Below are 23607 nucleotides of genomic sequence, written 5' to 3' on the forward strand. Positions count from 1 at the left end.
ATCAAAAGACTAATGGGGATGCTAATTTGACTAGAGAGACAAGAAAAGTTTGTTATTAAATGTGGTATCTATGTCTGACCAAACTTTTCTCAAAAAGGTTATGATGATGCCACCTATAAGGCCTTTCACCAATCAGTGTGTTTCAGATCTCTGCCTTCACTTATTAATAAAAGAAATGCATGCTCTACTGGGTTGAGATCAGGTGACTGACTTGGCCATTAAATTAGCTGGTTGCTAGATGGGAACGGACCGTTAATCTTATTACATTTTAAAGACAGACACAGCAAAATTTTTGTATCACAGTTAAAACATGAAGCTCTCAGAGGCCATAAAGGCAGTTCACTCTCTGGGACGGATTTAGTTTTAAGCAAATAATATTATATATGATATTTAAAATCACCATATACCATTTTTCTAAATTTTGCCAATACAAACAAAGGCAGCAGATTTTTAAGGAAGTTTTTGTTTTTGTGGAAGTTTAACATTTTGAGGTCAAACATGACAAAACATTTTAAATCTTCATCCAGTAATTTCTATGTGTTGACAATACGCAGTACACTTGTAAGCCAAATTTTAATGGATTGTGAACAGGACCCCACTTTGCACCCCCATGAAGTTTAATCAAATGTCATTAAAAAATTGAACGATCATGTTTACAAACAGAATGATGACACACCTGCACGCAAATGCTAATGAAAACATAATCTCCTTGTCAGAGGTAATGCTGGCATCGGGAATTACAGTCAGTCCCCCATTTTCAGAGGCTTGAGATGAATTTGAAAGTTGACAAACAGTTTCATGGCTGTGTGAGACCTGTTCCCTTGTTATTACATGGCAAATGATGCAAACATAATATCAAAATTCAAGGTGTTGATTTTGCATTTTGCAGCTTTTGGTTGTAATTTTTACTACAGGGCACAAATAGGCAATTTAAAGCCATCACATACAGAAAAAACGTTAGGAGTGGACAAATCAGCAATCTGGTAAATTCTTAAAAGAATGAATGACCATCTCAGAAACACCAAAGGCTTGAAAGATCGTGAAAAACAACTAAAGTGCATGATGACAGAATCATTTCCATCCTAAAGAAAAAGAACTTCACAAGATCTAATCAGGTCTCTGAAAATGGAGACTATGTGCACAAATGGGTACAACTTCTAGAAAAAGTATTTTTTTTTTGGAAAAACCCTTGAATTAAAGCTGAAAGCTGGTATTTCAATCACATCTTGATTTTTTTTTTTTTTTTCATTTAAAATCCACTGCAGTGGTCAGAGCCATGCAGAGATGTTTGAAGGTGCTCAAAGTTAAAAAGGGCCACACAGAACCAGGCTGACTAACAACAACACACATTCATCAAGAATCTAATATGGACTCACATCATATTATATCACTGTCATCAGGTGGGGACAATGCAAAGCAAACGTAGCCTATGTTTTACCTGATGGGTACAAGGTTGCTGTGGAGGGGTTGCTGCTGCTCCTGCTGCTGATAGTGCTGGTGGGCAGGGCTGTGCTGATCTGAGACTGTAGACTGTAAAAGGTTCATAGGAGAGATGGTAGCTGATTAAACAAGTGTTATGAGATAATAATAAAATGCAAAGATTGGTGACAGTACTTGGAACCATCAGGCAAGAGATTTAAAAAAACGCTCTTCCTCCTTCCATCTCCTCATCTCATCCATCACTCTCCACTTGCTGTCCATCTGAGAACAAGGCACAGTTTGCTATTGCATTAAACTGTTATTCAGTTATCCACACTTAACAACTCTTGCACCTAATCCATGATAAAGTAATGATAGAAAAATGTTATAGAACCAAAATATTGTGTTTATTATTGTTTTTATACTTGAATACCTCTGCAATGCAACAACTGGTACATGTGTTATTGTGACCTGTGCTCTTTGTAGCCCAGCTGGTGAGGGATCCACTGCTTTTAGCCTCACACAGCTCCTTTGGTGACCGTTTCCTCCTCGTGTCCTTACAGAGCATGTCTGGACAATGTTATACCATGAGTAATAATTAGAAAAAATGCACACATGTGCATGTTTTCAGGGGATAAATGTAGGCACGGGAGAATAATTGGGTAACAATTGTCAGCATTAAAGTAAGTGATGAGTAAATTAGACTGCAACATTTTTAATTGACCAATGTTTTAATTAACGTCGACTTTTGAACAGAATAAACTGAATGTTAAACAAATAATAAATTATAATATTAAAAAGCAAAAGAACAAATTGTCTTGAACTAACTAATCCAACCCTTAATTTTAAATAAATTGAGATAATCAAAGCCTCTGAAATTAATTCAATTTTTTTTGTACTTTTCTTTTTATTTATTTATTACTTCTGAAATCTTTTTTGGAAACTAGCGCCACTTGAAAAACACAGTATCTGGAGGACTTTACAGCCCATTTCCCCCAAAAAATGCAATCACATTGTTTATACATGAAATATACTTATAGTATAATTTGTTTTTCCTATTAAAGCACTAGCTGTTACCTCTTGTCTGTGCCTACTGGTAAGCATTTTTAGGTACTGAAAGTAACCGGTAATATGAAGCACTACCAAAGCTTGTCGCTTACAATGGCTGCACATATATTTGACCACATCAGTGTGCCAGAACCATGCATGATGGAAATCAGTTCTAATAGACCAGGCAGATTTGCACCCACAATTATCTGCACAGGCTTCACGTACAGCAAGTGTCTCAGTTCATGGTGCAATTTTTTTTACATTGTATGCAACAATAAATACTTTATAAGGTCAGCAGCTGCTGCATCAGCAGCAGCATGAATTCCTGTAAGTAAGGGAAAATGTGCACAGCTGGAATACATGGTTGAAGCGTAATGTTGGGCTACACCTTGCTATTATGTTTGCTAGGTTTAGCTTGTTAGCTTGCTGAATTTACACTGAATTGTGTTCTAAACACAAGTTTTGCTAATGGGACTTTCATTTCTGTAGGTCATTATGTGGTCATAAAGTAAATTAGGAACAAAATTAAGTTTTGTTAAATGTAATCTGGGGTCAGATGATTAGCTGTTAGATCATGAAACTTATCAGAAATCCATAGAACGGGACATCAATTTAATGGCAAGCAGCATCTTTTAAAAAACGATCCACTAAAACCACAAATGTCCACCTTATAGCGGTCCTAAAGGAAAGACACTGGGGGTTTGTTGACTGAGGACAGAACTATATAATATATATATATTTCTGCAGCTGACAGATATGATAGCTAAGCTGCTAGCATGGCTGAAAAGGCTATCCTATCTAAATATTGAAATGCTGTTTTTATTGTGTCTCACCATCACCACTTTTCTCTATCAAATGACTTATTGAAATCCTTATTTTTTAAAAGTTACCGAGGGAATTGGCTCTTTATTTTGGATTTTGCTCTGCTGAAATCAGCGATTAACAGACTCTTTCTTTGGCCCAGTAGTGGCTTGTCTGTGTCTGACAGCTTGAATACACTGATGCTGCGGTGCCTGTAAAGCCAGTGAACAGAAACTCCTCAGCAAGAAAGTTAATCCTTCATTAAGTTGACAGTATAGACGATTATTTAAGTGAATGGTGGCAGAAAGCAGCTCATGCAGTCAGTTCACAGCTCCGGTGTCGACACTGAAGGACAGAGCTGCAGTGAGGCTGTTTCTGCCGCCACACATATAAATGGAAAACATACAGAATATACATAGTCACATGCAAAAGAAGCTATTTCCAATACTGTAATTACTTTGTTCATTAGAGGAATACAAAACATCGCTTTTATACCGATTTTTATTTCTCTCCAGCTCTTTTAATGAGATCAGGTCTTATAGAGCAGCGGTCTCCAACCTTTTTTGCGCCACGGACCGGTTTATGCCCGACAATATTTTCATGGACCGGATAAATACAATAAAATAAAACTAGTACCTGTACCGAAAAAAAAGAAAATTTATTCATAACACACGTGAAAAGACCCAGGAAAAACGAGTTAACGATAAAAATGATAACAAAATAACGCTGAAAACCGATAAAAACCCTGAAAACTATACATTTCACACCTGAGCCTCAACTCTCGCGGCCTGGTACCAAACGACTCACGGACCGGTACCGGTCCGAGGGTTGGGGACCGCTGTTATAGAGCAAAATTAAACACATGTATGTTCACATACATTCTAGACAGCCAGTTTATAACTGCTTTTAAATGACCTGCTGTATGATTACAGGTAAATATATTCAAGTTAATGATTTGGGCTAGTAAAACGCCAAAAGAACCAAATATATATAAGAAAGTTTCCCCAGGGCTATCATAAATGTTATTTATATGTGATTGAAAGATTTTTATCTGAAACTAATGGTTGATGACACGGGTATAAAGTCTTTTACATTCAAAGACTCATTTGCAATTTAATAGCCTGTGACACCCCCCCCCCCCCTCAGACTTATCATGAAAGTCTTGAGACATGTTGTGACAAGATCTGACTTATTTCTAAAGAAATATAGAACAATTATTAAGCTATCGACAGTATTTATTAGAAGTCACCATACAGAGACAGAGAATGATATGCACTGGTGTTTTGTTGTTTTTTGTTAATATATCTCAATATGCCTCTTCACACTTCCTTAAACAGTAACCCAGGGGGTTCAAGCACTGAAGCTGATTTTAAAGCTGTCCACTTCTAGCAGGTCAACTCGCTTTTTTAAGAAATTTTTAAAAAAAAACACTTAGAAAGTAACAATTTTGAAAAACAGTCTCATGTTATGGTTTCATCTTTAGGGCGTGTGAGGTTCTTCATTGACCAACTACAGTCACAGCCCACAGCAGTCCCTGAATGTGTATTGGAGTCAGACGGCATACCTGCCCATTCACTGGACTCTCATTCATAGTCAAGTTGAGGGCCAGAGCCCAGCAGGCCCCTGTAATACCTAATGACTCCCAGTGGCAAAGTGATAGAAACAAGTCGTTCTTGATCGTTTAGTAAGTAGCTTCATAAAGTCATTAGTGGGGAATGTGTGGAGACAGGAAAGACTGAGATTACAGTGTATGTTAAATATGTCGAGCAGGTGAGAAAAAGATCCCTTTCAGTGCAGTGGTAATGATGATGATGATGATGATAGTGTTTCTCTTTGCTTTTGTCTCATTCAGCTGCATGTGCACAGAGCTAAACAGAGTTGTATAGCTCTCACTCCTCTGTCATGTGCCCATGAGCTGGAGTAATATTTCTGACATCCATTGTTTTAAAATGACGGCTTTGATCCTGAAAACCTCGCAGTAACTTGTAACTGAAAGTAAAACAGGAAATCAGAAGCATGTAGGCAAGAGTAGGCTTACATCTCCAGTTGCAGTGTTTTGTTGGAACTTTTAATTGATTGTTTTATTTTATTTCATGCTACTTAAACTGTAGGTGAATTATCTTTCATACAAGTATTTATTACACAACTTGATTGTATACCAAATGTGAGAATGTGAGGTTCATTTCTGCTGACAGCTCTTGTGTTTTTTATTTTTTGATTAAAAACAGCACCTTTATTGTCTATGTTTGTGACTGCTCCTTGGGTAAACTTTCACAACTGACTGAATCGCAAATAAAATGAGAATCTAAATGCCACCCATCATTGACAGACTACTGTGATTTTTTTCTCCCTGTAGAAGCGAAGGCTTGCATGCTTGTTGGTTGTATTAACATAACATTAATGGCATCTGTCAGAGCAGCTAATGGATCTCTCATATTCCACAAACTGCCTTTAAAACTCTGATGTATGAAAATGTTTCACTTTCTATGAAATTTTAAGATTGTGTGTGAATGTGTGTGTGAATGGGTGGATGACTGGATGTGTAAAGCGCTATACAAATACAGGCCATTTACCATTTATGCATCATGTTAATTAGATGGAGTTTTGGTTGTTCACCAAGTGTGTGTGGAGGGTTGATTTTACTGTATGACCCCTTTATCTTGGTAGAGTTTTGCATCACTCACAGAAGTAAAACAAATACCAAGAGGCGAGAGAAACATGAGCCATCACTACATGCAGCCAGATGCTGAATGACTAAGTGATGCTGATGAGTTTCAAGCTTCTGCTGAGAGCCTCATTTGGGAAGGGTGGCCCACGGAGCTATTAGAGAGCAGCCCTTAGTTGTCTTTCTTCTCTCGAGCCATGACTATGAAAAGGGAACTCCCCTGGACAAAGGCGCGTGTATTCCCTGTCTGGCTCCAATACACAAGCATGCTCTGTGACTACCTTGACCCAGAGAGGGTTTTTATTTCAGGTTAACTCTCAATATAAAGAAAAAGAGTGTTGTTGAAGATGAAGTAATGTTATTAGATTAAATATTTACAGCTGAAATATTGGAGGATTTGGCTGAAAATGAAAAAGAAATATATTAAACATATATAGTTCAGACTTAAAATGGAATTTATTCAATTCTCTTTTTTAGCCTAAATTGTCCAGAAAATGCAGGAAATGTCCATCACCAGTCCCCACAGCTCAATGTGAATCCATCAAAGAATGTATTTATGTTCTATATTCCACTTTTGTCCATCTTAACAGAAAAGAATCCTTGAAATATACAAATTAACATATTATAACATAACTTTTGGATCTAAATGTCTCTTATATAGACCTAGACTATTTTTGTATTTGCTTATTAATTGTCTTGGCCTCACAGGAAGAATGTGAAGTTAATAATTTATGTATTTTCCCCTTCTTTTGATAATTTTTTGACACTACAATAGTCCTTTTCTCTGCGTCAGAAAATAAGGCCTTAGTCGACAAATAATTTCCAACGCTGTTTTAACTCTGAAATGGCTTACATTTGCGCACCAACTTAAAGCTTTTCCTTTTCAAGACTAAATGTGAATTAAAGGACTCGTCGGGGCAGAGGTTTTCCGCAGTACACGCCAGTAAACACCGGTCATGGGGTGGGTGGTCCGGTCGTATAGGCATCAGAAGAAGGATCCTTTATTGTTCAGGCCGACTCGAGAAAGTCTGTGTTTGCCCTCTTCATTAGACATTCTAGTGTCAGCCAAAGAGAATAAACAGATCGAACGGAGGTCAAAGGGAATGAGCGTTTCGCTTCGGTGTTTAAATGTGTTTTAACAGTTACTTAAGGCTCGGGAGGCGCTCTCTGCCACGTCCAAATGATGGAAATGAGCCTGGAAAGTTTGCAGAGCTGGCAATAATCCGGGTTGAAAGAGAGGAAGTTTTTTTGTCCTAGAGTTAGTGTAAAATCACCCCCTTAAACAAAAAAGAAAGAAAAAACCTAACAAGTTTTTTTTTTAAATAAAATAAAAATAAATGTATGCAAAATAGCTGTGCAGTGATAATACTCCACATTTAGTATTTTTAGACCATAAACCAACCCGACCTCAGATTTAGGGCTCAGATTCAGAGCAACTTTAGATTGTTTGAGGAATCAACCAAAGCCTTGCCTTCTCTGAGGAGCTAAAGGACGGGACAGATCAGCATGTGGATTAACGGAGTAATTGAGATTAGCGGAGTTGCAGTTTGGTAAAACCTGCAGCGCTGCGCTCACCCGCTGAATTTGACGCCTCAATTACGCAGGGCTGTTATTCAGTTTCAAGAACCACACCGTTGCTGCTAAAATAAACACTTTGGGAATAGAGTGCATTCGTTTTATACAGGAAACGCATCACAAACTGTTAACACACAGATGCAGTGCTTGATTTACAACTGCAAACACGTATCTTAGCGTGGAATTCAGAATACAGGATACAAAAACAGAAAGCAACACAACATTCCCTTTCTCTGTAGCTTAAAGAAGGTTTCCAATTATCAAGTGCTTAAAGCATCTGTCGACCAGCCTGAACTTAAAGGACACAAAAATAAGATGATTTGGTAACATCAAGGCTTTCCCAGCGGTAATGATTACATTTGGACTTAAGATCCATGCAAGAATTTGTACTCTAGCAAATCTCTTGAGTCCCAGCCCCCCCAGCCCTCTTCAAAAGGCTGCTCATTCAAAGGGTTAGGATGTTTGACAATCCCAGCTTGTATTACTCCAGCAATTAATTGGATACCTTGTCGGGATGTTCGCCTCTCATCTGCTACTTAGAAAGACAAAGGGCTGGCGGGGGGCTGTTGACACCTCCGTGCGCCTCTGGACTATAAATTGAGACACTCCGCAGAGGAGCAGCATTCACCTTCCTGCTGGACTTGGAGAAGCAACTTTTTTTTCAGCAGAGACCTTCATAAACTAATTTTAAACAACCGTCAGCATGCAGGTACCGATCGGAGCTTATGGATACTCCGTGCGTAATTGCGCACCTGCGTCGCTGCACCTGCACTACCAGGGAGGGCAGTGCGAGTCGAAACCACCCAGTGGGAAATCTTTTACTATTGAGGCTTTGCTCGCCAAACCCGAGGACACAACCAGCGGCCGCACGAGTCCTGCTAAGTGCGGAGTAAAATACGAGCCAGCAGCACCATCTCTGCCTTTTACCGGACACGTAGGCTTACCGATAGGACCAGCTCCGTGGGTCTACTCCTCACCCAACGTGTTACACTCAGCGATCCACACGCAACCTGGATATTCCGTCTACTGTTACTCACCTTTCACCTACCAGCCATCGTGTCGAGGCGCACTTTACGCTCAAGGTAAAAACAAACAAACAAAAACAAAAACATCCGAAAAGTAGTTTGTCTGTAGAAACGGAGACCTTTACGCGGCAGTGTGTGTGATTATATGTTTCATCTGTTCTGCAGCTGCAATGCCCAAAATCAACGTGGGGCTACATTCGCTCAAAACGAAAGGTGGGAAGTCAAAGAGGATGCGCACCAGCTTCACCAGCGAGCAGCTATCCCGCCTGGAGAAAGAGTTCGCCCGGCAGCAGTACATGGTCGGATCGGAGAGATTCCTCCTAGCGTCTTCTCTGCAGCTCACCGAAGCTCAGGTAATAAAATCTTACCGGAAAACACATAGTTTAGGTATTCTTTCAGACATCTCAACAACTTAGTCGTCTTAAGGTAAAAGTACGATTTCTAAGTGTCTTCTTTCTTTTTTTTTTACCCCATAGGTCAAAGTCTGGTTTCAGAACAGACGCATCAAGTGGCGCAAACAGAGTCTGGAACAGCAGCAGGCCAAACTGGCCAAACTGGGCCTGGCTGCTCCACCGAAAAGCCCCGGATCTCAAGGGAACGGAGATGAGGGCGATGAGGATGAAGAGTTCTCCGATTCGGATGTGGATATTGACGTATCTGACGACTCCAATGAGCACTGCTGAACCAACCACCGGACCTTTGACTACAATAAAAAAGAGGACTTTTTTATATATATATATGTACATATATATATCTGAGAAAAGAGGCTAATAGTCTCCAACTAAAAATATTTAATAGATTTATAGTTTTTTATTTAATTGTCTACATTTATTGCCCTTTTGATGAGTTTGTTTTTGTATATCTGAAATATTAAGAAAATATATTTTATGAAATGAATGCAAAACCTGTCCTGTTCATTCCTTTATATCCAATTAGAGAGATTTTTAGAAGTTTAAGGCAACAGCAGCAAACTCAGCAGCTTAAAGTTTGTTTGGGAAGCAGAGACATGTTACATCATGTTCTTCAAATCTGAATTTTTAATAGTTTGAGTGAATTTGCTGGATGTTTGCTGGGGTTCATTATTCATCGTCAGTGAAATGTGATCACACAGTTATGAAGAAGCAAATGAATTCATGTTTGAGGGGTTAAAAAAATACATGGCACATTAACTTCAAATCTGGTTCACTTGGTGTTTTAGAGAAAGACTTGAAATCCTGTTTTCAGAGGCATCATTTAGATATTTCAGAGTTTTATTTAACAAATAAATGAACTTTCATCTTTGCTACATGGAGCAATGTTCATCTTTAATGTGTCCTAAGCAGGTCATTCTTGTGTCTTTCTGGACTTTGCTCATTTCCCTCTCATCTCACTCTGCCAAGTCTGAGGATGATGGGAGATATTTCCTTCCAGGTTCGATCCAATGTAAAGTCTAGGTTCCCCTCTGGTTTAAGCTAAGCAAATAAATAACCAGCTCAGGGATTAGCTGGGATATCTGTAACCCAGGGTGGTAGGGGTCACTGTGTCTCGGAGCAAGAGAGCTGGGTCTCACTGTTTAATCTGTTTAAATGGTCAATACGACCGTTCTCACTGTTTCTCAGTGGACTGGGCTTCCACATGCCCACCCACCGCCAGCAGGTGTCCTGTCTCTGCTCTATTGAAACGAAAGGGACTCATGCTGTCTGCCTGGCAGACACGAGGGATAAAACAGAAGAGAAGACGGCACGTAGAAAGGATATGTGTCCATCAGAGCAGGTAATTGGGGTGGTCAACTGAAACTCGGTCACATTAAACAAAGAAGGCTGATGGGAACACACAGCGTCTACCTCTATAATCTTAAAAACATATGATGACACATTTCATGTTAACAAATGCATCGTCACAGGGACAACAGAAGGTACAAGTCAGGGATGTCAAATAGATTTTAGTTCTAGGTCACATACAGCTACTTTGATCTTCAATGGGTTGGCCAAGTGAAATTACAAGGTAAATGAGTAAAATGAAAGAAAAAGTCTTGGTAGTTCATTGCCCAGACTGTCCTGTAATTCTAAAATATAATGTTTTTATTATTTCTCTGAAAAATGTCTGGGGAGGTTTTCTTTTCTTTTTTCCCCTTTTTTATGTGACCTGGAATGTTTCTGTCATTTAATTGTTTATCTTTTATTGAATTACTTTGGTATAGTGTGAATACCAGTGGGAAGGTTGTCTTTACCAACGGGAAAAGCTGGAAAACCTATAAAAATACAGCTAAAAAAAAGTTCCTAGCTAAAGCTATGCACTCCTTCACAAGCGTGGAGTCTTCGCTGGGCCAAGTTGGGCCCCCAGGCCTTATGTTTGATACCCCTGATGTAACTAATTATATGAAGGGTTAGGCTTCTTTGCTTCTATGGTAACAAATTTGGTTGCTGAAAGTGATGATTTAAATTTATAATTTAGTTTCTATGCTCACGTTATTTTACCCGAGGCAAAGAACAATTACACAAACATGACATTTGGAAGAAAAAAGCACACACAAGTCACACAATCATATTCAATCAACAGAACAACTCCAGATGCAGATACACTTGTTTCTGCGTGCAAAATGTATTTTAGAATAAAGGTTTCCTTTCCCATGCAATATACTATATGTTTCTGACCAACAGGCCACTCAAGCTGACTAATTCACTACAAGAAGTTCAACAAAATCAAGTCAGATATTTCTTTTTCTGCCGATCAATTTAACTGTCAATTTAAATATCAGAGTGCAAGGAGACAAGGAGAAGACAGCTGGTCACCGTATCAAAGAGAAGAGTTTAATAAACGCTAACAGAGCTGATCTCTTTCACTGTCTCTTGTCCGCCACCCCCTGCCTGCTCTCTCTTGGTGCCCCCGTTTGGCCTGATTATGGCTTAAGCACCGCTGAAGGAGCAGAATTTGTGTAAAACCACAGAGAGCCGTTTCTGATGTGATCAGCCGGGAATCAGAGCCCCCTTCTCCTCTTCTCTGTCCACAGCTCCACGTAATCCCATTGAGGAACAGAAAGAAGCAGCTAGAGGCCTGGGAAAACTGAGAGAGTCCAGGGGAGGGGCGGTGGGGGTCACCGGGCTCATCGTCTCAATTAGCACAGGGCACCTTAACGGCTGGATGCTTGCCAGCGCTGACTGTGCTTCTTAAGACTCTCTGCAGGGTCCGAATTGAAGGCTTTTCTGAAAGGAAACTGTAACATCTTCACTTGTCTCTTGACCGGTCGCTCTCATCTGCTCTCGTGAGCTTTGCATTTCAGCACATTACACAATTTGTCTTGGCGACACAAACACAGTGGGCAATTTTGGTCTATCCACACGGGTCTCTTCAATGTGCCTTTGTTGGGCTGTGTTAATCTGAAACAACTCATCAGCAACTGTTTTGATAACTCGCTCAAGAGAAAAGACCACTCTTTGCTGGGTTTAGTGTTTAGAGCGTGCACATTTCAAGCTATTAACTTTGCTCAAAGCTCAAAATGTTGGGAGAATCAATATTAGGGTTTCAGTGAATAATTAATTGCAACTAAATCCTAATTTGAAGAATGAATTAGTCAATTTGGGTCTGATCTGAGTTTCTTGATGTTGAAGCTGATGTCTCGAAGTCGCTTTCTTGGCCTCAAGAACAGATCAAAGGCCAAAGCATTATTATAATTATTATAATAATTATTATTAGTATTATTAGTAGTAGTAGTAGTATATTGAACTCACTTTTTTTGAGGATTATTAGTGGCAATGATGATCCTTATTTGCACCAGTGAGGCCTGTTTTATACTAGCTGTTTTATATTGTCTGGTGTACCTAATTAATTGGCTACTGAGTTTCTCCCCACCAAAAAATTTAAATACAGTTCGTCACATGACTCCCATGAGTTCTTCTTCGCCTTCAGATTGTAATGCAGCTTTGAGGAGGTGTGAAAGTTCTCATGGAATTCAACGAGCTGCAGCCTCAATGGAGAGCGCACTCACGCTTTAACCAACATGCGTTTTAGAGCAGGCGATCGTAAAGGGGGGGAATCCCTCTTTGCATTTTATTTGCAGAGGTAAGGGCCACTCTACTCCATCTAATAGTCATTAGCTTTCATTACAAGCGTTTGAAGTAGAGGCAGGGCTTTGTCTCGACGTGAAAGGCTCGCATTTGAGATGCACATTGACTTCTGACACGGGCACGGACAAGAGGGGCTCATGCTCGGAGAACAAACTGCTTCTTTTCTTTGCCAGGAAACAGCAGTTCCTGTTAACGTTGTATACAGAGACGGAGGACGCCATTAAACAAGCTGCAGGCTAAAACAGAAAGACCGCCGGATACCGACTGTGCAACTTTTACGTTCGACAGCAAAACCTTTCATCAATTAAGTGTCATATTTTAATTGTATTGTATCTGACGTCCCAAACTGAGATTTCAAACATAATCTTAACACTAATGCATTTCCCATCCCATTATTTTTTCCCCCAGGCCTTGTTCAAAGTGGGATGTTTGTTTATGCTGAGGAGGGGAGCCGGTGGAAGAGCGGGGCCCGTACAGGTGGCCGAACGACCGCACTTCTTATGCAGGTGCCACAAACGCAGAGACGTGCTACTTTTCTCATCTCGTTATAATGGGGTGAAATTTCCCAAGTATTTAAGTGGAAGAGATTAGCTGAACACACAACGCTAATGCGAAACAAAATGGCTAATTAGTTTATTAATGAACGGAGGAAGGGACCGAGGCGGTCTGCGGACTGATTTGATCTCATGGCTTTGATCAGCGTTAGGGGAGAACGAGCAGACAACACACGGCGCTGATCTTTGTCACACAGCCCCAAAAGCTGAATATCCCAATATTTATTTAGTTATTTCCTTTTAATTCACAAGTAATTTCATTAAGTTTCATTTAAAAAATAATATGCATCAGTTAAAACTTAAACTTCTTGTTTTCCAACTTACAAGCCCTCGTGAAGCCCCTCGCCAACCTGGAACCGCTGAGGTCACAACTTCCCTTTGATCTCCGCGGATAAACTCAAAATCCTTACAACCTTACGGTTCCTCACCTCAACCGCTAGATGGCAGCATTGACATAGAAGTCGGTGTTTTTCAGGGAGCTGTAAGAGCGTTTCAATCTTCCGCCACTAGAGGACAGCACTAATCTAAACTGCCGTCACTCCTCACAGTTGTTTCCTTTTTTGACTGTGAGGAACTGAACAGTTTAAAATGTATTATTATTATTATTATTATTATTATTAATTTTGTTGTTGCTTTTGTTGTTGCTGTTGTTGTCAACTTCATATCAGTTGATTAACATTTAAAATTATAAGATAAAAATTTATTTTAAGTTATGGATAAAAGCAGGCTGTTTAGGGTTTACCGTAAGCGTTTTTTCCCCCCACTCTTCCATCCGGTTATTTCTAGCTCCTGCAGGCTACCTGCATCTTGGAACATCTCCGATCTCTCTTCTGGGTTTTCTTAATACACAAAATGTGCAACGATTTTTTTTCCCTCCGGTCACACTGGACATATTCATACGTGTGTTGGGTGCTTTAAAGAGTTGTCATTTATCTCGTTTTATTTGATTCTTAATGCACTAAATGAGAATTAAGATCTCGAAAAGGTTTCAGATTGTTGCAGCTGCTACATTGAAATGTCACTATAAAAGCTTTAAGGAAACAAATCCATTAAAACAGTCAGTGCACTATTCTTGAAGATCACTTTGGTCAGACTGAGTAATAAGGGGGCCTCGGGGGTGAAATCAGCAACAGGTACGGAACAAGGTTAGAGCGCTTTCCTTTGTTTTTTGTTACAGCAGAGCGATTTGATCATCTATTAACCAGCCGCGATCAGGGTCAGCGCGTAGAGGCCCACAGGGTTTCATCATTAAACTCAAGGCGGCATTTTTAACCCACTCAGCCATCCTTCAAGTTCCTGCTTCTGATGCTCCGTTTGGACTGTTTAGATAGAGAACTGAGCTGCGTGACTGATTCCTGAAACGTTTCCCTGTAAAGGCGGTGTATTCATCGGCGCTGTTTCCTTGTTCCTCTTATCTCTCCATTCTCTACCACTATAGGCTTGTGGAACTTACCGCTGACCTATACGACTAAAATACTTGTGAAGGTTAAATTTAAAGAGTTAAAAAAAAAACTCCAGGGTTTAATTTTACAGCTATTTCGCGGCAGACCTTTCAATAGACACTTATAGTTATGCCACAGATGTGGATGATTTCCTGGCAAACTGTATTAGGAATTTATGATCCACCAAGAATGAATGTTAAAATAACTGAATAGCATTTATGCGTCGCCACAATCCTCACCGTGTAATTACTATAACTAAAAGAAATGAAAGTGTTCAAGGAACAGCCCCATATTAAGCTTTTCGAACAATGACCCATTCCCAGAACCGATTGCTGTCTTTAGGAGCCTTTAGCTCTAAAAGCCTAATCAACAGCTTGTTTTACCTCATAATTTCCATCGGTAATGATTTTCTAATGCAACCCCAACGCGAAGGAGCATATTAAGAGGATAATTATTAACTTGGTTAGCGCGCAATGGAAGCTGAGCGCCGAGGGAGCAGCTCTAGTAATGACAAACAGACTTTCTCCTGCTAAACTGTCCTCACAGAGGACAAACTCACAGACGTTTTCTTAAAAATATATATAAAAAAAAACACGAGGCGAATTAATGACGCCGTTATGTGCTTACAATAAAAAGTAATAATAATAATAATAATGATGATAAATGAGCTTAATTTTTAACATAAAAACGCGAGCACACCATTAAAAAATACAAATACACGTTGTGACCTGAAAGATGCTTCGATCTGATTCGACCAAATTTAAAAACGTTTGCTTGACGAATTTAAATTTTAAACAGAAAAAAACCTCTAAACTAAAATTAAAAATAACACCTGTAACAAATATTATTTCTCGCCTTTTCTCCTTTTTTTAACCGGAGCTGTTAAGTCGAACGTGCACTTATTATTGCACCGATTGAGAAACATTTTAAATCCACGGAAAATTTGATTTAAAAAACAAAACAAAACAATCAGCGGGACACCTCACTTTGTAGAGAGAAAGGATGCTCTGCTGCAGGGAGTCTGACTCACCAGAATCAGCATTCTTCACTGATTCATGTTGTTGTTGTCGGGTTTGTTTGTTTTAAATAAAAATATATTATGAAGATCACATAAAAACATGAAAGACAGACGTGGAGTTTCGACTGTAGTAATAATAATTAATAATAATAACCTCAATAAAAGAAAAATAAGCGGTATTTGAAGATAAAACTTTGTATTGTCTTATTCTGAGAGGCACATAAATCTCATAATATAAATCTAATTTTGCTCTTGTGTGTGCGTGTGTTTGTAATGAGAGTTGAAAGAGAGCCTAAACGTTAAGTTAAAGGTGAAAGATCCAAAGTGTCTCGGTGAGTCAGCTTTAAAAAAAAACCAACAAAACAAAACTTCTTAACGAGCGTCAGTCAAATACTGACACTATGAGAATTCCTGAACTGGATGAATCTGCTGTGGGACGAGTGGGACCTTCTCACTCCCGCAGGCGGACTAGTTTTTTCCCCCCTCCTGTAGAAAAACTTGACATTAAAGCTGAACGCGACATGCAATGACCCATTAATTGGAGCATGCTAGTTTTTCTCAGCGTGCCCCTGTAACTAAGCTGCCCGGTCTTGTGTGATCTACAAAGCAGGTACTTGAGGAGACCTATTGGCAGGTGCTCTGGTCCAATCAGCTCCCTCTTTCCGCGCAACGTCAAGCCACATGGAAGGTTTCGGGCGCTTTTCTTGGTGCGCATTTGCGCGCAGAAACCCTCCGAGCGCGCACGGGCTCGGTGAATCAGGACAATTTGCAGCACTGTTGAGTTTTCTAGCAGCATCTTAGAGCTCGTGTAGACAAACCCTTCACCCACCCTCCCCTAACACCCCCACCATCTTTGGCCATGATGCTTCTCTGAGAGTGGGCTTCTTTTTTTTCCCTTTACAGCAAGAGGAAGGAAAATAATAAAGGCTGATCGCGTTCTTTTTGGTTTCACTTTCTACCGAGAGATGATGTTTTCGTCTGCAGGCAAGCGCTGCTTCACGATAGAGTCTCTGGTCGCTAAAGAGAACCCTCTAACGGCAGAGGATCCCATCCGCCCGACGGCTTTAAGTTACTCCAACCCGACGACAGATGCCTTAATGAACAGTTACCAGGCTCCACCACCGGCCAGGTCCCTCTACCAGAGCCCGGACCTGGTGTTCCCGGAGACGATGAACCACCCCTCACTCACCGTGGCTCCTCACCAGCTCGGAGGATCCCACCTACAGCATCCGCACTTCTTTGGGACGCAACACCGAGACCCGCTCAACTTTTACCCCTGGGTGTTACGTAACAGATTTTTTGGACACAGATTTCAAGGTACGCGAAAAATGCGAATGCAAAACATAATAATATAATAATAATACTAATAAAAGTTTTTTTAATTATTACTTCGCTTAAAGATTTGCAGATGTGTGCGTATTTTGAGGTCCACTGTTGGGCTATAAAGGCCAGAATTCTTAGTCTAGAATTAAACAATGCGTTATTCTGTGCGTAAAATGGTGAATAAAGTAGGTGGAGGTGATTAAACTAATAAAATAAGTGTGTGCATAACACGTGGTTTCCATAGTAAACTAAATATCTTTGTGTGGGATTTTTTTTCAACAATATGACTGTAGATTTCAAAAGCATTTTTAGTCGAACAATAAACTGTAGCCGCAGATATCACAATCCACAAGACCACTGACAGCTTGCAGCAGGCTTGTTGGGCTCCTCTCATGTTTCCCACTCTCGTTTGCCCTGCAGCTACTCTCGGAAAACCACAGGAGGAAAAGATAAGCAGCCGTGTTGTGTTTTTTCCCCACATAAAATAAAATTCGCCTTAGGTGAGGCTACAGTTTTTTTTCATTTAATTAAAAAATCTTGCACAAAAGCCAGTCCACAGAGGCAAAATAGATCAAATCTACCATAATAATTTCATCGTGAGGGGAGGGATGCGGAATAAAAATCTGATGCAGAGAGGCTTTGAACACAGCTAGTGGTGACAAACCTCAGCCACACCTACCCTCCAATAACTATACAGCACTAAGACCTGTTATTAGTAAGACATGAAAGATAATCTACATCTTTTTATTCATTCAATCATTTTTAATTACGTAATTGTCTGGACAGAAAATGTCATTTTGGGGGGAAAAAGCAATGTTGCAAACGCATAAAGGGCCCCTTAATTTAAAAACAAAACAAAAACAACTAAATAAATCAAATATCTGTATCATAATTATACCATAGGCTAATTAATACATACATTAGCCTTATTGGATGTAATTGGGTAATATGGGGAATTTAACAGAATTTGTAAATGTAAAAAAAACCCAACAAACAAAAACCCAAACATTTATTTTAAATAAAACAGTTTGCACCAAAAAATCACTCTGAGAAATATTGACCATAAAAAAAATTCTGAAAAATATTTATACCCTAAAAAATGCAAAATAGATCAGACTAAAGACAATAACTTTTAAAGACGCATTTAATATATTTAGCTGTAGTCACATAAATATTTTTTATATATTACGATGTGTTATGATGTGCTATTTTATGACTCTATTCCGAATGTGTAGCCATGTACTTTCTTATTTAACTATAAATGTCTGATCCTGATTTTTGTCACGATTTATTTATTTTTAAAATGTGCGTAAAGTCATTCAGCCTAAAACTGCGTTATAGGGCAAAACTGTCTTTAATGAGTTTACCAGAAAATGAATTTATTGTGTTTTTTTTATCAGGTTGGACAGTTTACAATGCCACGTTCAAACGGGCCTAATAAATAGCACGATTGTGCAAAACAGCATTTTGTTATCGTACTTTTGTATTAATACGCTTCTTTTTTTTCCAAATGTCAATTCTATTTTATTAACAAAAACAGTAATAAGTGAACCATTATAACTTGTTTTGTTTTTTTCTCGGGAAAATAAAATAAGAATGAACTTTTTCCATGACTGACGTTACCGTTTCGTTGACTTCGCTGTCAGGTAACGACGTGTCCCAGGACAGCCTGCTCCTCCACGGCCCTTTCGCGAGAAAACCCAAACGCATCCGGACGGCCTTCTCTCCCTCCCAGCTCCTCCGGCTGGAAAGAGCCTTCGAGAAGAACCACTATGTGGTCGGAGCCGAGAGGAAACAACTGGCCAACAGCCTGAGTTTATCTGAAACGCAGGTAGGTTAAGCTAACGCTTGCTTGTTTAAATTAATTGCTAACGTCGCTTACTTTTGTCGTCAATACTATTACTGCTAATAAACTATTACTAGCATCTGGCTAGTTCTGGATACTTCTATAACGTTATCCACACATAGCTACAGCTAAAATAGCCCCAATATTTTAAAGCCCAAGCAACGACATTAAAACGGACAGCAACAAAAGAATAATAAAAAAAAATAATTTATAAAAATAATTTATATTTATTTTCTTACGTAGCCAACAATTCTTTATATGTTATATTATAGGCTTTTACTCGTCTGTTTAGTTGTTAGAATACATTTATTTGAATGAATGCACTGTATTGCAGAAAACTAGATTCAATTGTAATAGTTTATGGCAATTTTATTTGTATAGCACATTTTATGTGTAAACTCAATGTGTTTAACATGAAAGATAAAAACATAAAACCCATGTAGGTCTACTGTGCCTTCAGGCAGTAAAAATAACAAAACAATCTTTACAAAGATATAAAACACAACACACACGTACAAGGTAACACACACTGTTATTAAGTGCAGAGCTGCGAGAATGATAAAGTTTGAAGTTTGTCTTTGATTGTGGACAGAGCTCTGACTGACCTCAGGGCAGCTTGTTCCTAAGAACAGGACCCTTGTGCTGAGAGCATTCTCAGCACACTTTGATCTAATTCTGGGAACAGTTAAAAGATCTGCACCTGATGACCTGAGAGGTTTAATCGACAGGGAACAAGTCAGAGATTTATTGCGGGGCCAAACCATTTGGAGCTTTCTGAATTAATAGGATTTTAACGATGATTCTGTGCTGAGCTGGGAGACTTTAATATGTTCAAATTTCTGCGTATTTATAAGGACTCTGCTGCATTCTGGACAAGCTGAAGCCTACTGATAGTTTGAATGATCCTTCAAATGGAGCATTACAGCACTCTTGATACGGATGCATCAAGCACTTTGATATAAGTATTTTCAAACTTTTTAAATATATATTTAAGTGGCAGAAAGAAAAAACAGTTCTTGTGAACCTGTTAACATAATGAAAAACAGAAAATTAAAGTCCAAAATGAAAAAAAGTTCCTGACTTGATCACTATGTTTCAGAGACAGAGATGATAAATATACAAATATTTTCTTCTTGTTATTCTAATTTCAATAATGGATATTCAATAATTGATACGTTAGAAATTTAAATTAACAATAATTAACTGAATTTATCTTACATGACATATCTGTAGGCCTGTGCACTTGCATTTTTTTAACATTTACCTGACCCACATTTTGCAAAGAGTCTCTCAAAAGGATTTCACTCATGTATGCTCTACTGTAAGCTGTGGTAAATATTATTGATGCTTAAGTTTAATGAGTCCACACTCTGTGGGTGTCAATTAGGCTGCCTAATAGGTAAGATTAAAAGATATTTCCTCAGTCAGCAGTGTGAATATATTCTGCTTGCAAGTTTCTGGTTTGTGTCAGTCAATAAGGCGGCTTGCAATTAAGCAGCAATTGAATTATGCAAATTTTAAAGACTGTCAAACGAATACTAATAAACTCACTTTATTGGATCAGCAAGATTAAACGATAGCATCTACATGGGTGATAGCAAGGCCCATGTCATCAGTTTATCTTAAAGTTAGAAAATTTGGATACGATTAATCAAGTCACTGTGGTCATGAAATAAGCACGAAATACTGTAATATACTATAACGTATATAATGCAGCTCACCCTCCACCCCTTTAGCTAAACAGGTCATTCACAAATTACTGCACTGTACCAAGGATCTTTAAGCGTTTGCTCTGAAAAAAAAATTACCCCAAAGCCGAGCAAAGTAAAGATTAAAGAAAAGTAATGTAAGTGTGAGTGTGTAGTACTCTGACTACATACGGGTTAGTCAGACAGGTTCATATTACAAGGTCACAGCAGCAACTGTCTGGAAGCTTTTAAGCTTGATATTTCACGCATTTTATGCCATCCTTAGTCATTAAGTCTTTATGTGCATTTCTGTTTTCCCTCTCGCTTGCTAAACAGAATAAACTGCGTTGCTTTATTTTATTTCCCTTACTGCATTTCAACAATACAAGTCAGAAACACAGTTTGCCAAAGCACATACTTTGTAGTACCATAAAGAAAGAGAGAAAGGAGCTTCTTAAGGAGTAATTATTGTGCCTTTATTAGATCAACAAAACCACAACATGGCCATCATTTATCTTATTAGCTGCTTGTGCGTTGGGAAACTCAAAATGTGCATCTAAACAGATGTTCGTTAAGTCTTTTCCTTTTTCTCGGGTCACACACTGAGTGCTTTTCTCTATCCAGGTGAAGGTGTGGTTCCAGAACAGGAGGACCAAGTACAAGCGACAGAAGCTGGAGGAGGAGGGACCAGACAGCCAGCAGAAGAAGAAGGGGAACCACCACATCAACAGATGGCGCATCGCCACTAAGCAGACCAGCTCCGAGGACATTGACGTGACCTCAGAGGACTAAATCTGCGGTCCAGCCTCTGACAATGCTGCCCTACCCCTGCGTCTGCTTGTGACGCATCAGAGGACCAATACTATTTATTATGTAATATTATTAAGTATAATTAGACACATTAGAGGAAGACTCGAGGACTTAATATGTGATCACTGCTCATCTCTTCATCAAGGTGCTATACTCTGTGACACTGGGAGGGGTGGGGGGCATCTTATTTAATGAAATCTCCTCTGATTGTCTCTGGATGAGAAGAGATTCTGACATCGTTTGATCATTTTGGTTGTGTGACAGCCAAACATGAAGAGACATGACACCCTCTACCATGGTGTTTTTGTTGTTTTGTTTTTTTAAATTGTACATAGACCAGTGAAGGTTACGTGTTTTTTGTTTGTTTTGTTGGGGGGGGGGTGTTACCACTTGCTTAGGTCATTAACACTTCATCGCTCGCCCTACTCCACCACCTGTGTACCAAGTTAATTTAAATTTCTCCTCACTTACAAGAAGGAGGTGATCCACACTACGAATCCACCCGGTGAGTCGGAGGACGCACTCGGTGCCAGACCGGAAGAACAAAAACTGGGGAGAAACAAACAAACAAACAAAAAAAATTACGTAAAGGAGCACGCATCTAAAGAAGATTCAAAGACCCTGCATGATTTTATTCCCACTTTCACGCCTTCAAAGCCGTCTTGGCTCTTTGTTACACTTCCTAATGAAGATTCTTCACAGTAATGTGACTCTTGGCCAGCTGTGCATGACTCTGGGACAGATGAGAAGCTGCAGAGACCTCTGGTGTTCGGGTTAACTTGAGCTGCATAGTACAAGTTCACAGCTTCGTGCTTCTTCTGCCATGGCACATTTGTGATCGTGAATGTGTGCAGATTTCATCCAGCACTGTGTGTAGTACAAAAACGTAATATGACCAGAACACAGTTGTGCGAGCGGAACGTGTAATTACAGAAAGATGTTTTAGAAATAAAAGTAAAAATTATTTCTCTGATGGGATACGCCATTTTTGTGTGTGTGTGTGTGTGTGTGTGTGTGTGTGTGTGTGTGTGTGTGTGTGTGTGTGTGTGTGTGTGTGTGTGTGTGTGTGTGTGTGTGTGGGGAACTCAAGTGTTTTCTTTTTAAACTTCAGATACTGCAAGATTACATTTCATTACAGCCATTGCAGTTGCAGATTTGATTTATTACGTCTTACTTTCAAACTCAAGATGCATGCAAGTGATGGGAATGACAACCCGGCAATACTGGAGCACAAATGAAGAATTTTACTGTTCTTTTTGCTGTAAGCTGCAGCAAGCTTAGGTGGGTGGTGCAATCCAACATCCCGTTAAGGTGGTTTCTCTTTGAGATTGATGTGTCAGGAATGTTGCCGGACAGCTGCACAGGTGTCAGGTGTGTTAGCCATCAGTCTGTATTTCCTCTGAATTCCAGCAGAAATAGCACAGAAATCATTCCCATCCAGAGGCTGAAACTCCTGGAAAAAAAGGAGGGAAAGTAGTTGGCATTGTGCAGAAGCCTTTTCACCAACTGCCACAGTAATCACCTGTCAAAGGAAACGGAAGGAGCCTCTGCCTAATGACCCCGAGGCTTTAGAGATGAGCCCTGACGGCTGACCCTGATGACTTGTTTTGTAAGCTAAGAGGCACGGAGACGTACGAGTAAAATGCACTGCAGTAGTGCTCACTTTTTTCTTGTTTTTTTTTAACAGCGGTGCACAATACATCAGACATCTGGAGGTGTAAAGGGGCCATATGTTTTGTTTTGAGTTCCAGGATATCCTATACTCACTGCAGGTGCAAATACATTGTAAGAGACATTGACGGTTTCCAATCATCTAAACAAACACAATCAAATGGGCTTATTTTTAAACAGTACAGTAGCTCACTGACACTAAAAGCTGTCTTGACGGTGAGCGGGTTGCTTAAGCCCAATCACATCTTGATTAGCTATAAGGTCAGCGCAATTAACGCGAGCTGCACCTCTAAGTCGTCTGTTAGGAAAACAATTAAAGGCAAAAATCAAGCTCATCTCCCTAAACGCCCGGTCTCGTGTCGCCTTAGTCAGCAGAGGGGAGAGTTTAGGATGAGAGCAGGAAAACAGCGTGAATAACAAGTGTCTCTCCAGACGTGTAGGTTTAGGAGCTGCTGCTGCTGTTGTTGCTGCAAAGGTGTTAGAAAACTCGACCGAATCACTGTGGGTTTAATCAGGATTTTCTCATTACTTGCTTTCTGGGGGATGATTGCAGCTTTCTGTTTTCTCAGTAAAACGTACAAATTACACTGGCTTTAAAATTCCTCGTTGAGTGATAAATCATGCAGTGCAACGCACACACAGAATTACACGTCTAATTACTGAAAGAATGCTGCTAA

General features: G+C 39.5%; 2 protein-coding genes across 2 annotated transcripts; both read left to right on the forward strand.

Moving 5' to 3' along the window:
- The first annotated feature begins 8213 nt into the window (after window positions 1-8213).
- Window positions 8214-9218, forward strand: noto (notochord homeobox). Its single transcript, XM_085342843.1, has 3 exons — window positions 8214-8592; window positions 8701-8888; window positions 9012-9218. The coding sequence occupies exons 1-3, from the start codon at window positions 8214-8216 to the stop codon at window positions 9216-9218; spliced, it is 774 nt and encodes a 257-aa protein (XP_085198969.1).
- Window positions 9219-13003: 3785 nt separating this feature from the next.
- emx1 (empty spiracles homeobox 1) lies at window positions 13004-21241 on the forward strand. Its single transcript, XM_085342844.1, has 4 exons — window positions 13004-13084; window positions 16558-16909; window positions 18562-18746; window positions 21074-21241. The coding sequence occupies exons 1-4, from the start codon at window positions 13004-13006 to the stop codon at window positions 21239-21241; spliced, it is 786 nt and encodes a 261-aa protein (XP_085198970.1).
- Window positions 21242-23607: the final 2366 nt, after the last annotated feature.

This window comes from Diplotaxodon limnothrissa, linkage group LG19, assembly GCF_057381915.1.
Source record: "Diplotaxodon limnothrissa isolate DT_005_m linkage group LG19, D_limnothrissa_male_GT1.1, whole genome shotgun sequence".
Taxonomy (NCBI): Eukaryota; Metazoa; Chordata; class Actinopteri; order Cichliformes; family Cichlidae; genus Diplotaxodon; species Diplotaxodon limnothrissa.